The sequence below is a fragment of the Neodiprion fabricii genome, chromosome 2, assembly GCF_021155785.1.
Source record: "Neodiprion fabricii isolate iyNeoFabr1 chromosome 2, iyNeoFabr1.1, whole genome shotgun sequence".
Classification (NCBI taxonomy): domain Eukaryota; kingdom Metazoa; phylum Arthropoda; class Insecta; order Hymenoptera; family Diprionidae; genus Neodiprion; species Neodiprion fabricii.
Genome location: NC_060240.1, coordinates 34,190,670 through 34,206,402, shown reverse-complemented (window position 1 = coordinate 34,206,402; position 15,733 = coordinate 34,190,670). Strand labels below are relative to the sequence as shown.

Sequence of the window (15,733 nt, the reverse complement as noted above, 5' to 3'; positions counted from 1 at the left end):
AAAAAAAAAAAAACAAAAAAAATTTTCCGGGAGAATATAATTGGACGCATACACCTGCCGGTCACCAAGTTGATACACTTTCGCGCAGTATGTAGTAATATTTTAAAAGCCGTCTTACTTGAGTGAAAGAAAAAAAGAAAAAGAAAACGAGAAAGAGAACCGAACTCTCTCTCTCTCTCTCTCTCGCTCTCTCGCAGTGAAGCGGCGTTAACAACGCTAAGCCCTTCGTACTTATTGTTAGCCAAAATTCGAGCCCAAAACTTGAGCCGCGATGATAACACGAGGTTAAAACAATGCCGGTTGGTTAATGCAGATCTGCCTCTGAACCACCGTTCTTCCCGTCGCTCGTGTGGGGTATAATATATACGTATTACTTTTGTGCCCCGTTTTTGGAAGACAAAAGCGTTTTATTTCACCCCCTCTCCCTACCCAGTTCGCCCTCCTCCGGCTTTCCGCATCTGCGCTACCCCTTGATCTGTATTTTTGCCGAAACCTGCGAATGCTGTATAAAATTTTGTCAAAAATAAAACTTACAAGTTATGCAAATTTACGGAATCGTGAACGTTGTTCAATTTCGTTTCCTAATCGATAGTTTTTCAAAAATACCGAGACCCGTATTCGTGGCTCACAGATTCGTTGCCGCGGGGATTTGGATTGAAAGAAAATGTTTTTGTTTCATTCTCGTTTACTTTATCTCTTCGACATTCGTAACCTACAGTTGGATCATAAGGCTAGGAGGATGAACCATCAGGCTGTAAAGTGGGAGGTAGGTTCAAAAGATTAAAATACTCGGTGAGAGGGTTTCAGGGCAACGTGAGCATGTGGATTATACACCGTGTGTCCTGTTTAATTAATCAATTATTGAGGATATTATTGCTTTGTTTAATTAAAAATAATGAAGCTCTTGTATAAAATGTCGCTCTCACTCGCGACGTTATACCAGTACACCGGTGTACGCAGACGGATGTGAAACGCGTGTGACACATGACTGTGTTATGAAAGCTTTTGTCAATATGACATTTTTTCCATTTAATTGCGTATCCTCGTATCGCGTAACGATATTTCTTTTTTTTTCTTTCATCCACGTTAATCCCCCCCTTCATCGCCTCCACCCTGCATGGTAACCGTCGCGATTTTATAACGGGTAATTTTGACTCTGGCACCTTTTTTGCTCACCTGTCACACGTAGGTATAACCGTGCGAAATTTTTTTACGCGAATTAAAAAGAAATATCAAATTTTCCTTTGAGTGAGGGAAACGGGTATAATTTAACCACTTTCTCTTCTTCGTTAAGCAATATTAAATGCGTCGATTTATTTGAAATCGCCTCGGTTATCGCAACGATCAAAAGTTCCTCGGCGATATCCGTATCGGGGGTGCAAATGAAGCGCGACTGACGTGAAAATGGCGATGCTCAAACTCCGCGGGCGGATTATAGTAGATGTATCTTATAGTAGATATATAAATAGTAAAGAGAAATAGGCAGAGAGGATTGGCTTGTTACCCCGGGCAGATGCGGATTTCAACAGACTCGATGTAACCGCGCTCTTTGTAGGCACTTTCCAATCGAATGCACTGATTTTAAAATATATACCTAACCACGCTCTCGAGGTTTCGGCTTCGACGACAGCCGCCGTCGAGCAGCGAAACAACGTCAAAGCTTTTTTCAAGCTCCGTTTGCCTCGCTGACCCTCGAAAAAACCGACCCATCCGTGGAATCTTTTGTTTCATAATTTTTTGATCATTATTATAGGTATACGAAGGCATGCGCGTATGATATGTTGTACAACGGGCGAATATTCCAATTCAGGTGTAGCCTAGATTTTTTCATTTATTTATCCCACCTCTCTGCGCGTACAGGTACAAGCTTCTGTAAAACTTTTTAAAGCTGTTCCGCAGCTACGCGATCGTAATTTCCACGCTTTTGAATCTTTGTGAAAAATACTTTGTTAACCCAAGTCTTTAATATCCGTGACATTGGAAACAAAATTTTGTAAAGTTTATCACCAAACATGCACGAGCTGTCGGATATTTATAGAAAAATAAAGGCTTGTTGAAAATCGTCGCGCGTATAATGCTTACCGATATAGATAAATCAAACAATCGATAATAAATTTTCCTAATTAGCGCCGAAACAGAAATGGCACTGTACATACATGTATGTATATGTACGTGCGCAATCAGTTGATGCACTTGAATAAAAAGCATGGTTATAAATTACAGAGCATTATGATGGGGTTTCAAACGGCAGCGCACGGGGTGGAAACGAGAGTTAGGGGAAACGTCTACGGGGTGAAAGGAACGGGGTAGAAATAATACATTTAGGCCCGGGCTTTTTATCGCGTCGTTCTATGTTTCAGTCTGGATTCGCAACAGCGGTGTGGGTGGGTTTTTTTTTTCTTTTTTTTTACTGCGCTCCGGTAGTTTTTTAAATTTCCAGTGCTTTATGTGAACTGCACTGTAAAATTTCATTATATTTGTATACGGAATGAACATATTGTGTTCAATGCTAGAATTACTTTCCCCGTATCCCATGTTAATTTACTCGTGCAATATTTTGTTCCGATTTTCCTGTTTTTTTTCATTGTTCCTCTTTCAACCCATTCGTATATTTATATTACCATCGATTTTGTTGCGAATATGCGATTGTTGCTACCACGCCGCAGGTAACTGCACTCCAGTCTTCGCAGTGATACCTAGTGTTCATTGGTATGCTGGATATTCTTATTTCATTGCAATGTTTTCACCCTGAGAACTACGCAGGAGCTATAAGAATCTTCAAACTTATTCAATGCGCGGTTCAACTTTACCTCAACAAATTTTATCCCTCTCGATGTTGGAATACAAACCTACCTACCTGAAAGTAATAAATTCGCATGTATTTATCATAAATTTATTCCAAGAGAATATTACTGTATCTCTTACCCGATGCAACGACGACGACAATCAACGGATTCAAATGTAAAATGCAAATGTAATTGTACTCGTTAATTTTTTAGGCGATTAAAGTGAGAAAATGACAAGTTTCGTTCGAACGCATCCTCTTCCAAATTCCGTTAGGCTAAATGAAAATTATTAACAAGCCGTAAGTTGATCCTCGTACACGTCGTCACATCCCGAGCAGAATAAAGTTGAAGAATTTTGTGTTTTTAGAACATGATTGAACGCTGATTAGAACACGCGTGTAGGAGGGGGTAGGTATTGAAGGTAGAAGGGTGACTTGAGTGTTACTAAATATCGATTCTGCCGAGGAATTAACACGCAGTTTTACTCGATAAACGTCTCGTTCCGACACCCTTCTCAAGTCCATTCAATCCCGACGAACGCACAGGGCAACCGCTGACTGTTCGCGTCGCGGCGTCTCTCTCCTTTCCCCTTTCATTCCGCGACCTCCCTCGCTCTCTCGGCTCCTCTCCTCTTTCAACCTCCCTCTCTCTCTCTCTCTCTCTCTCTCTCTCTCTGGACTTCGCGTAAAGCGAGATAGACACAGTTAAGCTCAGGTTGGCAACGCGACCGAGGGGTTAATGGCGCGTCGTTGCGTATTCCAACGGTGTTTGTTTCCTCGCAGTTGGCAATAAACTAAGATAAATGAATGTTCGTAGGCCTGGCTCGCTATTATTCCTTCGCTTGCTGCTTACATTTAGTAACGTTACGGCCCTGCCGCAGGAATACGAGAGACACACCGAAGGTGTTACGTTCATACGCCTGTCTCGACTATCTGTGCGAATTTTCCATCGCGGCACTGCACTTTCCACTTTTCACCACTCCGATAACTTGTCTCGTCAAAAAACGACAACTCTTGCACCTCACCCCCTTCGATTTTTTATAATTTTTTAGCATAATGTTGAAACAGACATTTACCACTCGGTCTCGGAACTTTTTTTCAGATTTTTTTAACCGCTGATGATACGTGGTTGCAGATTTGACGTGGAATGCCTCATAAATTTGTATCTGAAATCCAGGCCTAAGCTGAAAGAGAGGATATACAATAGAAGTCTGCGCAAATTACCACACGTGACACCGTCATTCCCCTCGTATAACATGACGCACGATACGATGGAGTATTAATTGTTTATTCGCTAAACCAGTAGCTTGGTCAAATAATAGGTGAGTTTGGCGAAGGCCGTGTACAATATACACGGTTGCCGGTAGCAGGTATAATGTCTTTTTAGGAACGTTAATTAACAGTATTCATTTTGCACAAAGGTTTCTAATTACGCACTGTATAGAGCCATAGACTTAGTGCCACAGTGAGCGGAGAATGTTATGTCCTGCAAATTTACCGAAACTCGAAACGTTTATGTGGAAGTTTGGGGGCGGATGAGAGGGAGTGGAATTTTTTTTTTTTTTTTATGACGAATGCATGAAATCGATCATTCAGCCGTAATTATTCTGGTAGCAAGCGCCGCCGATCTTTCCGCCATTTCTCGCAAGAGCGTCGAGAGTCGGAGGAGGTGAAGTTGTTTTGTTTAATAAAATAGGACTGATTCGGTATACAAGTTTAGTCAATAGTTGTCCGTTCCCGCCGAGTTAGCAGTCGCATTAATTAATTATAATTAAGTTTTAGTTGACGTGGGCTTGCGGATAGGGTGGTGAGGTGAGGTGAGGAGAGGAGAGGCGAGGAGAGGAGAGGAGAGGAGAGTGGTGCGAGGTAAGCAAGGTAGCTACGCGACTCGCATTTTGAGCATTACCGATATTATGCAGATTTCCCAACCCCTTTTACGCCTGCCAAGCGAGTTAGAGAATGAATTATTTACTTATTTACGGTACATAAACGCGGACTTACAAGTAATTTATTCGGGGTTATATAGCCGAAATTAAGCATAACTTTGTTTGCACTTTGTTTAACTTTCGAGTAAACGTTACACGAGTTTCCGTTCACATTTCAAAAGCGAATCTTCTCCTCGAGAGCTGACGCTAAGTCACGGTGCCGATCTTTTTGTCTCTTCGACAAAAGTACAACGACGTTGTACCTACAGAGGCGAACATTTACAAACGTGATCAACCATCTCCCGCGTCTCTCATCTTCGCGCGCAATTTGCAGGAACTCAATCGCATTCCTTGGTATTTTATCGAAATGATTCTTTCGCTTAAAATACACTTCGGTTTATCGCGGCAGCCGCTAGCCTGAATTCCCTTAGGCGCTAGCATTAAATGTAATAAATTTACAAACCCAGAAAAGCTAGCAGAGGAGTACCGCAGACGCATCGGCAGAACTTTCGAAAGCTCAGTCTAGTAGATGAGTGGCAACCTCCGCACAAAATCCAGAGAAAGTACTTCGGATTCAGGCGAGAGATAATCAACAGAGTTTAAAGCACGGGAAGATGCATACCGGGATATTAACACCATCATTGCCGCTGCATATTCATGCCTCGTATTATAATGAAAATTCAGTTTATTACCGAAGATTAACAGCTTCTTACGCTACACGGTCGAGCCGGAGTTACGCCGCAATTCTTTGTCCAACGCTTCTGAACGAGGTTAAAACTACGTTTTGAGAAGCTCTTTTTTATGCTTCGTGCTGATTGATGAGTCGATGACTAAGTGCACGATGACTGTAGCGAAGACTCGAACTACGTCATTTCGATAACCAAGTAACTGAGAAACGGGTTCAACGAGAACGAATAAATGTCGGACCGAATAGTAAGAAGCACACGCTGATCGTCGTTTTTCCTTCCCAAATTAATTTATTCGCTTTGTTATCTTTTCGCAGGTTTGAAGATGGTCGGGTTTGAATTTACTCGCGGTACCTATGGAGTCGAGTTCGGCGGGTAATTATAATATGAAAGGCATAAATCAGCAGCTTTAATTAACGGGTTATTATTATCGTCATTATATTCGGGGAGGAAATTATAATATCCTCAATGAGTCTGGAAGGTACGGTAGTCGTCTTTTATTTTTTAACGCCTGCAGAACCGGAATACTCGATTATACCCACCTATAGTACACCCGTGGTATAAACGAACAATGATATTTATTCATGGAACGATTTTTATAGACTGGAGGTATATTAATTTCAGTATCCGCAGACGCCGGGTTAAGCTCCGCTTGGTTTGCCACTTAAAACCGTCGTACGAATCGTTCGATTACGGATAATTTTCTTTCGTATCAAATATACGAACTCTCTTGTGCGAACTGACGCAGCAAAAGCGACCCTTGCAGACCTTGTCATTGAAGATTCAAAGATTCAATGACACTTTGCCAGATTTTATCAAAAGGACAAAAATATCTCAAGTTAAACTGGTGTAATACTCACGGTTTTGAAAAATATGTCAAGGACGGAAAAGCGGATAGCCTGACACGCGATGAGGATGAAGATAGTACCGTTGCATTAACGATGCATATTCAGGAAAGATCGTTACTTCGCACCCTTAGCAATGTCCGAAGTTCAGTCGAACGTGACAAGCAAAACAAACTCTTATTTTGAATATCCAACTCGTTGAGTGATTATAAAATTGAAAAATAATGATTTTTCCCTTATGTTTCATTACGTTGACGTTACTAACTTGAACCTCGTAATATGTGAGAAAATTTTTCCAACCCCACAGTGGGTTTCCTCGCCGTTCTGTCAGCCCATCCAATTTTTGTGTTTCTTCTTTTTTCTTGCCATTAACGAGTAAAGTGACGTATAGGTAAAACGTACAGAGAGAGAGAGAGAGAGCGAGAGAGAGCCAAATGATGTTTCATTTCTAATGCTCGTAGGCTGAGAACACCTTTTTTGATAAACGTAAGTGGTGCGCTGAGTGATTTCAACCCTGCCGCCTGCCGTCTACCGTCACACACTAATTCATATTTAATCGTACGGCTACCTCGCCGCACTTTTCGCTCATCCGTACTCGCCTCTATCCACTCGAGGGGTCAGTTTATATCGTCATTTAATTAAGGCGAACGCATCGGAGGGATACGTGACGATACGGTGTAAGGTGGGTATGTACCTATCGTTTGGTGTCATTAGTGGTGCGGATATACAAAGATAGCGCGTGCGTGAGTGGCAGTGACGGGGAGTTTTTCAATCGTAGAATTTAGAGCTGCCGCTGCCTGGAAAGGGTGGAAAAAGTCGGTATTAAATCTCGTCTGTCCCAATTTGCAATCGCGCGGGCAACGCGTACATACATCGTTCGCTCGAAACTCATAATCAAGTAATCAGAGATGCCGGCGGAATATCGAGTGCCACGTATATCAGCTATCAGTAGCTAATTCCCCATCAACAACTGCACTCTCACTGCACTCGGGGCGATTCTCAACCTGACCTCCCGTGCTACGGTTCTCTACACACCTTTCCACCTTTCCAACTTTCCAACTTTCAACACACCGGTAAAAAATCATTCTAAAATACGATCGGTGCGCACGCGGATCAACCCACACGCTGCTAATGCAGGTATATTTTTTAATTAATCGAATTATTCAACTGTATCGCAATTGAACTGCACTAAGTGTCAGTGCCGTAAGCTGGCATATACACGAGCAATGTTTCATCGTCGGTCCAGGAGTGCGTAATTCTCTGTCATTACTGTTCTCCGTTTTATCCCCTTCGTCCTTCCCCCACGTTCTGCGCCGCGAATCGCAGATCTGCTCTGCACTCGCTCTTTTTTTTATACCTACTCAATCCCCCCCCCTTTTCGTTCCCCTTCAACACCCTACTTCGAATATCGCTCTCAACCGCATAGTTCTTACATTAATTACCCATTCGGTTGCGCGGATCAAGATCGTACGCAGTTTCAGGGTAGAGATACTAATTGCCGATATTATAACCGGTGATAATCCCGGTTCTTGAGAAACTGCAACGTACAGAGAGGCACGAATTTTTATCAGTAATAACGATTATATTTCTCTCCTAAATTACGCCCTATATTTAACGCGGCGAAAAATTATTTCAATAAGCTTGCGAGATAAATTCCGCTGAGAATCGTACATCCTTCCCCGATCATTTTCTACCGATTTTCGATCACTCGGTTAGCGAGCTTTTTCGGTTTTCTGATACCGAGACTACGTTTGGCAAAGCCTCGTACATTATTACACTTCGAGACGTCGAAGAAAAGTTGAATCGGAGGGTAGCAAGAATTAGGATGGAGCGGGTTTGCAGGTATGTATACCTATACCATGTATGCACGTAGTACGGAGACGCGGTGCAGAGATCGGTCATTCGTTCGAACGAAGAGTGCTTCTGCCGAGTTTAGTTATATAGATGCCGCGGATGGTCTAACCAAACTTAATTGAATTCGGTGCCGAATATATAATATGTAGTCTGCTTGCATAATGCCGCGAGTGACAGAGGTTCTCAATTATCTCAAAGGTGGCTGGAAATCGAGGTATAATTAGCCCCGAACATGTTTGGCAAAATTTTGAGAACCACTTCCGGAATTAGATATACAATAATGTAAGCAGAGTCCCGAGTTGTAGAGTAAGGGTTGGCGGCAGGCGGGGTCATGTATATTCATGCTTTCGCCCCCTCCCCTGCCACCTCCCCCACCCTCCCCCCCGCCCCGCCGCTCATTCTCCCTTTCTCCAGACCTATCTAAACAAGTGGAATAGCGATGGATTCGCCCCACGCATTCTTCGGGCTTGCGGATTCCGAGAAGCCGTGATCTTTCGGTTGGAAAAATCGCCCCGAACATCCGGCGGTTTTAGAATAGCGTGATCGAATCAGAAAGATGCGGGTTAATTTTTATTGGCTTTTCGTCTATGACTAACGACGTGTCCGGTGTATTGATCGAAAATTAATACATTCTGTCGCTATAATACGTTTGTTGTACGTGTAATGACTCATGGTCAATCGATTTAATGTCCATAAAATGGTCATTTCCCTGCCATGTGGTTGGAAATATATTACATGTGTATATGTATAATGTATACATGCAGTATCTGCATTTCTTGCGGATGGATGCATTTGATGGTTTCTTTTTACCTACCGGCCGAGTATACATACCTTTTGATTTTTATTTCAAACGTGATATATATTATTATGAAAAAACAGGAAAACGATGAAAATTTCCGTTCGATCGTAATGATTTAAAGTTGCGTCCCTGCCGAGTGCCTCCAGATACTGGTATAGGTATATTTAGTCGTACGGGCGGCCCTGTGCTTCCGACCCTTCTCCAATTAAAATTTTATAAAACTTGTTTCTGCAATAATGAAGCTAATACTCGCCATTATATTAATTAGTACTCATGATTATTAATGACCGCCATTCTTATGCATAAAATCAAACTTCGATAACAGAGTTGGGGGGGTGGGGGATACAAAAAAAAAAAAAAAAAAAAAAAAAAACGAAAAGAGGAATAATGAAAAAATATCCCGTGAATATTCTTCCTCCGTATACGCGTTTAATGTGTTATATGTGTAATAATATCGTTTCGTAAACATCGTTATACATTTTTATACGTGTATTTGTATGTATGTATGTATGCGGGTTCGCGCGTGTGTTACGTAAGAATGGATATTTGGAAAATTATTCTCTCGCCGCAAGTAGATATGTTCAGCAGTCGCAATCTACCCTTTCTATCAGTTCTAATTTATGTTGAGTAAGGTAGCTTCGCCCCCAGACTACCCTCTCCATTCCGGTTGGCCGGGAGCTCGGTAATGTTTCAAGTAGCTCGTCTGTTGTTAATTTACCCCATCGGGGCTTGATGGGGGTCTGTCTACCCAATGCCGGCGTTACCCGGACCGCCACGCCACTTGGTGAACGCGAATCGAGTGTATACGTATAGGAAACGTATACCTCCGTCGATTTAGCTCGAGTATCAAAGTTTCATTTCAACCGACGAAAATCAGGGTGGACAAAAATTCGTTGCTCGGTATGAGATAACCGATCTCGCGTCACGCTTGATTCGTTTGTATTAACGGAATCTGCTGGAAAAAGCGATCGATCGACTGGCGAAAATCATAGGGCATGACGGAATTTTCGAGGCGTGACCTAAATTCGATTCCGATTACCTTTCGCGGCGGGCAATATCGTCGTTACCGAGTCTCGCGATCGAATTGATTCCGCAACCGCTTTTCTCCGGATCCAAGCAGGCAAATACGCCGGTATTAAAAGGCCACCCTGCAGCAACGGTACCACCGAAATTCGTTTCACCCCCGCGCGAGCTTCTCCTCGGGGGCCATCGGCGAATGGCCACAATGAAACCCTTTGTTCCAAGGCAAAGCCCTATTCTTCCTTGCCAATTAAGTACCTGTGATTTGCATGGGTATATATATCCGCCAAGACCGCGAGAATATTGAGTTCCGGTAACCACGTCGAACTGCTAGCCGCAAATTTCACCGCCCGCAGGATACCCGAAGGGCTGCGTGCGCGTATCGACTCGTAGTTCTTGAAATTGAATCGTGTGACAAGAAATGAAGAGAGAACGAAGAAAATACGGTGATCCGCGCGCCTGGTTCGTAAAATATTTTCGACCATCGGTATCTCGGCGCTGGACCGTATGAAAATACCGTAAACATATGAACGCGCGACCGAACCCTTTTCTCCGGGCGTCCAACCTCCCCCTACACCCCTCGGGGTCCGTGGGGTGACCGAGCAGGGTGGAACATTAATATCGCGAAATGAAGCTCATTTGCATATAAATAAGGTGGGGGCAGGATGAGCCACCCTTTCACCTCCTCCTCCGCCGCCCCTCCAACCACCCCTCGCGGGCCTCTTTCCGAGGCCGAACGCCCCCCACTTCCTCCTACTCACCCTCGCGCCGGACTAATTACACTTACAGACAAAGCAGCGCCGCTCTGTTCCGCAGAGATACTCGAGGGACTGGACGGTCAGTTCTCGACACTCGATATCGCGCATAATAAAAGCGGGAGTCGATCCCTGATTCCTGATTCGTGGGTATGATATGATTATCGCAATTCCGTAAGCGGTTATCGAACGTGACGTAGGTATACAATAGCTGCGATGTTCCGTATATCCAGTCAGCTCGAGTTCGTCAAGTACGGAAATGGGAGTGGAAACTGCGTACAGGGTGGATATTAGTTGTTAGTCTCCGGTGTGCGAAACCTATCGTTTACATTAGGCGCAAACAGATATTAATGTATTTTTACACCCGCCGGCAGGAGCAACGGTTTCGTACCTAGACGCGGTGTATTGTATAACCTGGCGTGAGTGTGTGCCTTTGTACGTATACGTATACGTATATACGTATATACGTATTATATACGATATATGTACGTACAGTTGGTTGCTCGAGCGGCGCGGGTTCGAAGCCAAATCCAATTACTTTTATTCGGGCGAAATGAGTGCAGCTCAAGTCATTAATACTAATCAATGGGCGTACCAGGCGCGCCACAGGAATTACCCATAACTCAACCGGTTAAATTACTTTATTGCAAAAAACTTGTGTTTTCGCCAATGTCTATAACGCGTCGGTGTGACTGCTTGCGTATATACTCTGCAATCTATATACATGCACGCAAGTCGCGCGTGTTGCAGCATTGTTGTGCAGTAGGTAGGGTAGGTACGAGTACAATACGTTGAACCGGCTTGCGATAAGTAATGTTTATTGTAACGCTTTTTTTTCTCCATCCATTTTTACTCTCTCGAATGTTCATTTTTTCTTTATTCCTCGTTTTTTCGTCGGAATCTGGCGTTTTTTTTTTTTTGGTTTTTGTTTATTTTTTTTTTTTTTTTTATCTCACCGAGTGCAGTTGCAGCATTTTTCGCATTAGCGAGATGGGGCGCAGTCTGCTAACGATTTTTTGTTGTCGAACGCTGAATGGTTTCATGTAAATTTACAACCTACACTACGGCACGGTATTGCTGCTTCACCACATATATATGTATATATATATGTATATCCGTGCATCCGTGGGCTAAATCGTATGGTCCACCAACATGCCTGCGCCGATATCGCGCATCCGGCACTATTCTGAACACCGCGGGGGATGAACGAGACTTACTTGATCCTTTTTTTTTTCGATACTATTTATCCACTTCCATACTTTATCCCCCGCCTCTTTCCACCCCCTCGTTCCGAACGATCAAACCCCTAAATTCGCAGAATCGAAGCTATCTGCTATCTACTCGCGCTTTTGTATTATACCCATGTTCAACTATGAGAATGCAAGAAAGGAGACAGGAAAACGAAAGAAAACTCCCGCGGAGCCTGGGGGAATAAAAAACCACCGATAAAACGGAGAGGTTAATTGGGAAGATTCTTCGTTGTTTTGAAAACGGATATGAAATCGGCGCCAAAGTGGATGACATCACGGGAAATTTTGTGGGGGATTCCAACCGACCGAGAATAATGACGACGTCTTGTGATTAATAATTCATTTGGGTAAGATTCGAGGATTTCTTCGTCTAGACGTTATTCTATTCGAAGGCGAAAGCGAAAGCGCTTCGGGGGAGGGGGGTAAAATTTAGCGGTAGGAGAAAAAATTCTTTTCGATCGTGAGAAACGCAAACAGCTTTTACGATCCAATCCGACTGATTATAATTAATTCTTACGTCTGTATGCGCGCCGCTGCCATAGTTGGCTAGCTCCGGAATAGCCATAAATATAAATTCTTCCGCGGCTTAAAATTATCCCATGCCTTTTCCGCAGCCCTATCGACGATCTCCTCTCGAACGACTGACTTAACCCCGACCAAATTTATGTGCCAAACGCCGAGCCTTGCTCCCCTATCTCCACGTCAATTAAGTATGTAATATGCAGCCGAAGCTACATACACCCTTCCGATACGTTCTCGCCGTTCGCGAATTTACGCTGAACCCGCGATGAGCGACGACGAAAAAAAGAGAGAGAGAGAGAGAGAGAGAGAGAGAAAATTATACCAAAAGAGAAAAAATTAAACGTCCAGGTTTTATGTATCCACACGCGAGCGATTGTCATTCGTTGGCTTTCGACGGATTTTATATATTTTTTATGCAATATGAACGAGATTAACGTATGCTGAAAAGGGGCATTCGTTTTTGTTACTGTCCGTAGCAGTCGAGCGTGGAGTGGCGAGAGTTGGAAAATGGAGGGAAGAGGCAGTAAAAAAAATAAAATACAAAAATGGCGGGGGGGAAGCAAAAATACAAGTGACGGCTCACGGCTTCGTGTAACACCCACTCTTCCTCCCTCCTCACTTCACCCCCGTACTACACCCACATCGGGACCAGCCGACCAACCCTCACATTGATCAAGGCCTGCTATGTTATGCGAACCTCGCTGCTTCAATTAAAAGAATTATTTGCGAACCTTTGCGCATCGCGTCACGTGCTCTCGGTGGTGGGTATCGACCCTCTATAGGCGAATACACCCGCGTACGTACGCACACGTACACACGCACACCTCGTGTATTATAATTGCCATTTTTCCACCTAACCGACTGTTTTTGTAGGTATATCATACACTGAACGTACGACTGATACCGATGCTGAAAAAATATGAGGAAGAGCGAAACGGAAGCGCCGGGTATTACGTACGCGTGAATCTTTTAAAATTTATTTTTCATGCCCGATATTGTCGTACAAGGATCGAGAGGCAAAGAATACGTACATGCGTAATGTATAATTCAGAAATAATTTGTGGAAATTTTTCTTTAATAATTTTTTTGAAATTTCCCTTCTCTCAAACTCTTGTTTTACGTACGTTTAATACACAGTCTGTAGAGATCGAAACGGTTAATTTGTGGCACAGAACGGCGATACACGTTCCGGCATATTTCCATGCCATTATGCAAATAAGCGGCGTCAGTATCGCACAGCGATATGTATAAAATGAACGAAGGAACGGAACGGATAGACTAAGTAAGGCATTGTAAAACCCCGTCTAGCCCCCCTACAGCTATACACCCGGTCCATCGATTTATTGTAATTTGAATTGCCTACTAAGAATCGAGCCATAGACAAGAGGGGCGGGCTGAGCGTTGTAGGTATCTTGCAAGGCAAACACCGTAATTACTCTTGTAAAATCTTCCCCCGATACGTAGATGCGTGATTAACGGGCGATCTGTAAGCAGAACGAGGTCTTTACGTATCACTGATCTTGAAAAATTCATATCTGCTTCGTAATATATTTGATAATTTTTTGTCATTCGATAGTGAAAATGTATCAAAGTGGCAGTAACTCTGCGACGAACTGGTTTCAACCGTTTGTTTGCCGGGAACGCGGCACTCCGAGTCGGTGTAGATGATTATAATTTATTTACGAACATCGACCAGAGCCGGTTGATGATTTAGTGCTTGGCTATCGTCTTAAGAGCGTCTCGGCGTTGAATCGCGGCAAATTAATACGCAGGCGGCAGTCTGGATGTGCAATATACAGCGATACGATTTGTTCCGGTTTAGAGGACCATCCGAGCATCGAACGAAATTTCGCTACGGCTCGTCAGATGCGTGTTGTAGGTGGGCGAAAGTCGCAGGGAGACTTTGGCGCGTGTTCGCCGTTCGACAGTTTATAAATATAATTGTTGAACAATTAATTCTGGCATTCAACAGCTGCCCAGGTTACCGATGGCGCTGCTGTTTAAAAGCAGAACGTATACGCAAACGTCGCGCTAACGAACCGAAAACGCAATTGACAATTTCAACGAAAATCGTATGTGTATCGCAAAATTTCGTATCTATATGCATATTAAAATTTTCCACTCCGCGTCTACTGCCAATAGCAGCCAGACGCGTATGTTTTTACCGAAAAGTATTGCCCCCTAATTGATTGAACGTAGCGTACGTTTCGCAAATAGCCGTGCCTGTGTGACTCCAAAAACTGCTCATTGAAATTTGGCCAGTCCTAACAGTATGTTCTGTAATACGGTTCAATCACTACTAAATAATCACGAAACTGCGTGGTTCGAAACTTTTCCTTCAGCCAATAATTTTCAGTAAATCGAAGTATAGGTGGCGAACGAACCGCTTCATTTTTCAGAAACACACGATTCGGTAGGAAGAGGTTCGATTACATCAGAAGAGAATTTGGGAATTGAATTTGATTATTCGTGGAAAACGTCAAGATGTTAACCTCTCAGTACGGATAGCCTCAGGTGTGCGCGCGTGTTCTTCTCCCACCTTTTACCTACATGACATATATATATACACATATGTATACCTACTGCCGTAGAATGACGCTATCTGTCGCAACGTGCAATGTGCAGCAACGGATAACGCGCTACAAGACGTAGAAATGTGCGGCAAGCAGCAGGCCGGGCGACATTCCAACGGCTACTCACTTGCAGTCCCACTTATATTCGCGTTTAATTCCATTGAATGGGTTATACTTATACCGCGTAACCTTAGAGCCGATCGGCAGCCGGCTTGTCTACTTTCACGTAGATTTTCCCACGAGGTTACAAACGCGATAGGCCATATCCTAACATTTTCTAATCACGCAACGAATGGTTTTGCGTGACATTGCGCGCTCGACGCCTCCCCGTTGACTTGCATTACAACCTTTTCCTCGTTCCTTGTTACAGGACAGCGACAGAAGCAGCACGGGAAGCCCTGAGCCGGGATCCGGAGCCGCTCTTCACGAACACCATATGCTTATGGGAGGTCTGAGAAACTCGCCCCAAAGAGAACCCAACACACCTCCGGACACCGTAGACCACGCCAAAGCGGCCGCTCAGGCGCAAGCACATTTAAATGGAACAAGTACGTGATCCTATACACTGACCGGTATAGGCAACGGTATGTTGCCCTAAAACGTTTATCCGGGTATTCGAATCGATGTGGTAAAGACCCAAGTGCGATGCTTCGCGGTGGATTTGCAGAACGGCAAACGTTAGTTGTCCGGCAATCTACGGAGCAATCCTTTCTTTTTAC

The 15,733-nt window shown here is 43.7% G+C and overlaps 1 protein-coding gene across 6 annotated transcripts in view; it reads left to right on the top strand.

The window, feature by feature from the left end:
• LOC124175394 (POU domain, class 6, transcription factor 1) overlaps positions 1–15,733 on the top strand; it is a 164,007-nt gene that overhangs the window by 136,617 nt on the left and 11,657 nt on the right. For all 6 annotated transcript variants that reach the window (XM_046555601.1, XM_046555600.1, XM_046555604.1 and 3 more), the window contains one exon: positions 15,385–15,562. In XM_046555601.1, coding sequence (XP_046411557.1) covers positions 15,385–15,562 — 178 coding nt within the window. The remainder of the gene's footprint in view (positions 1–15,384; positions 15,563–15,733) is intronic.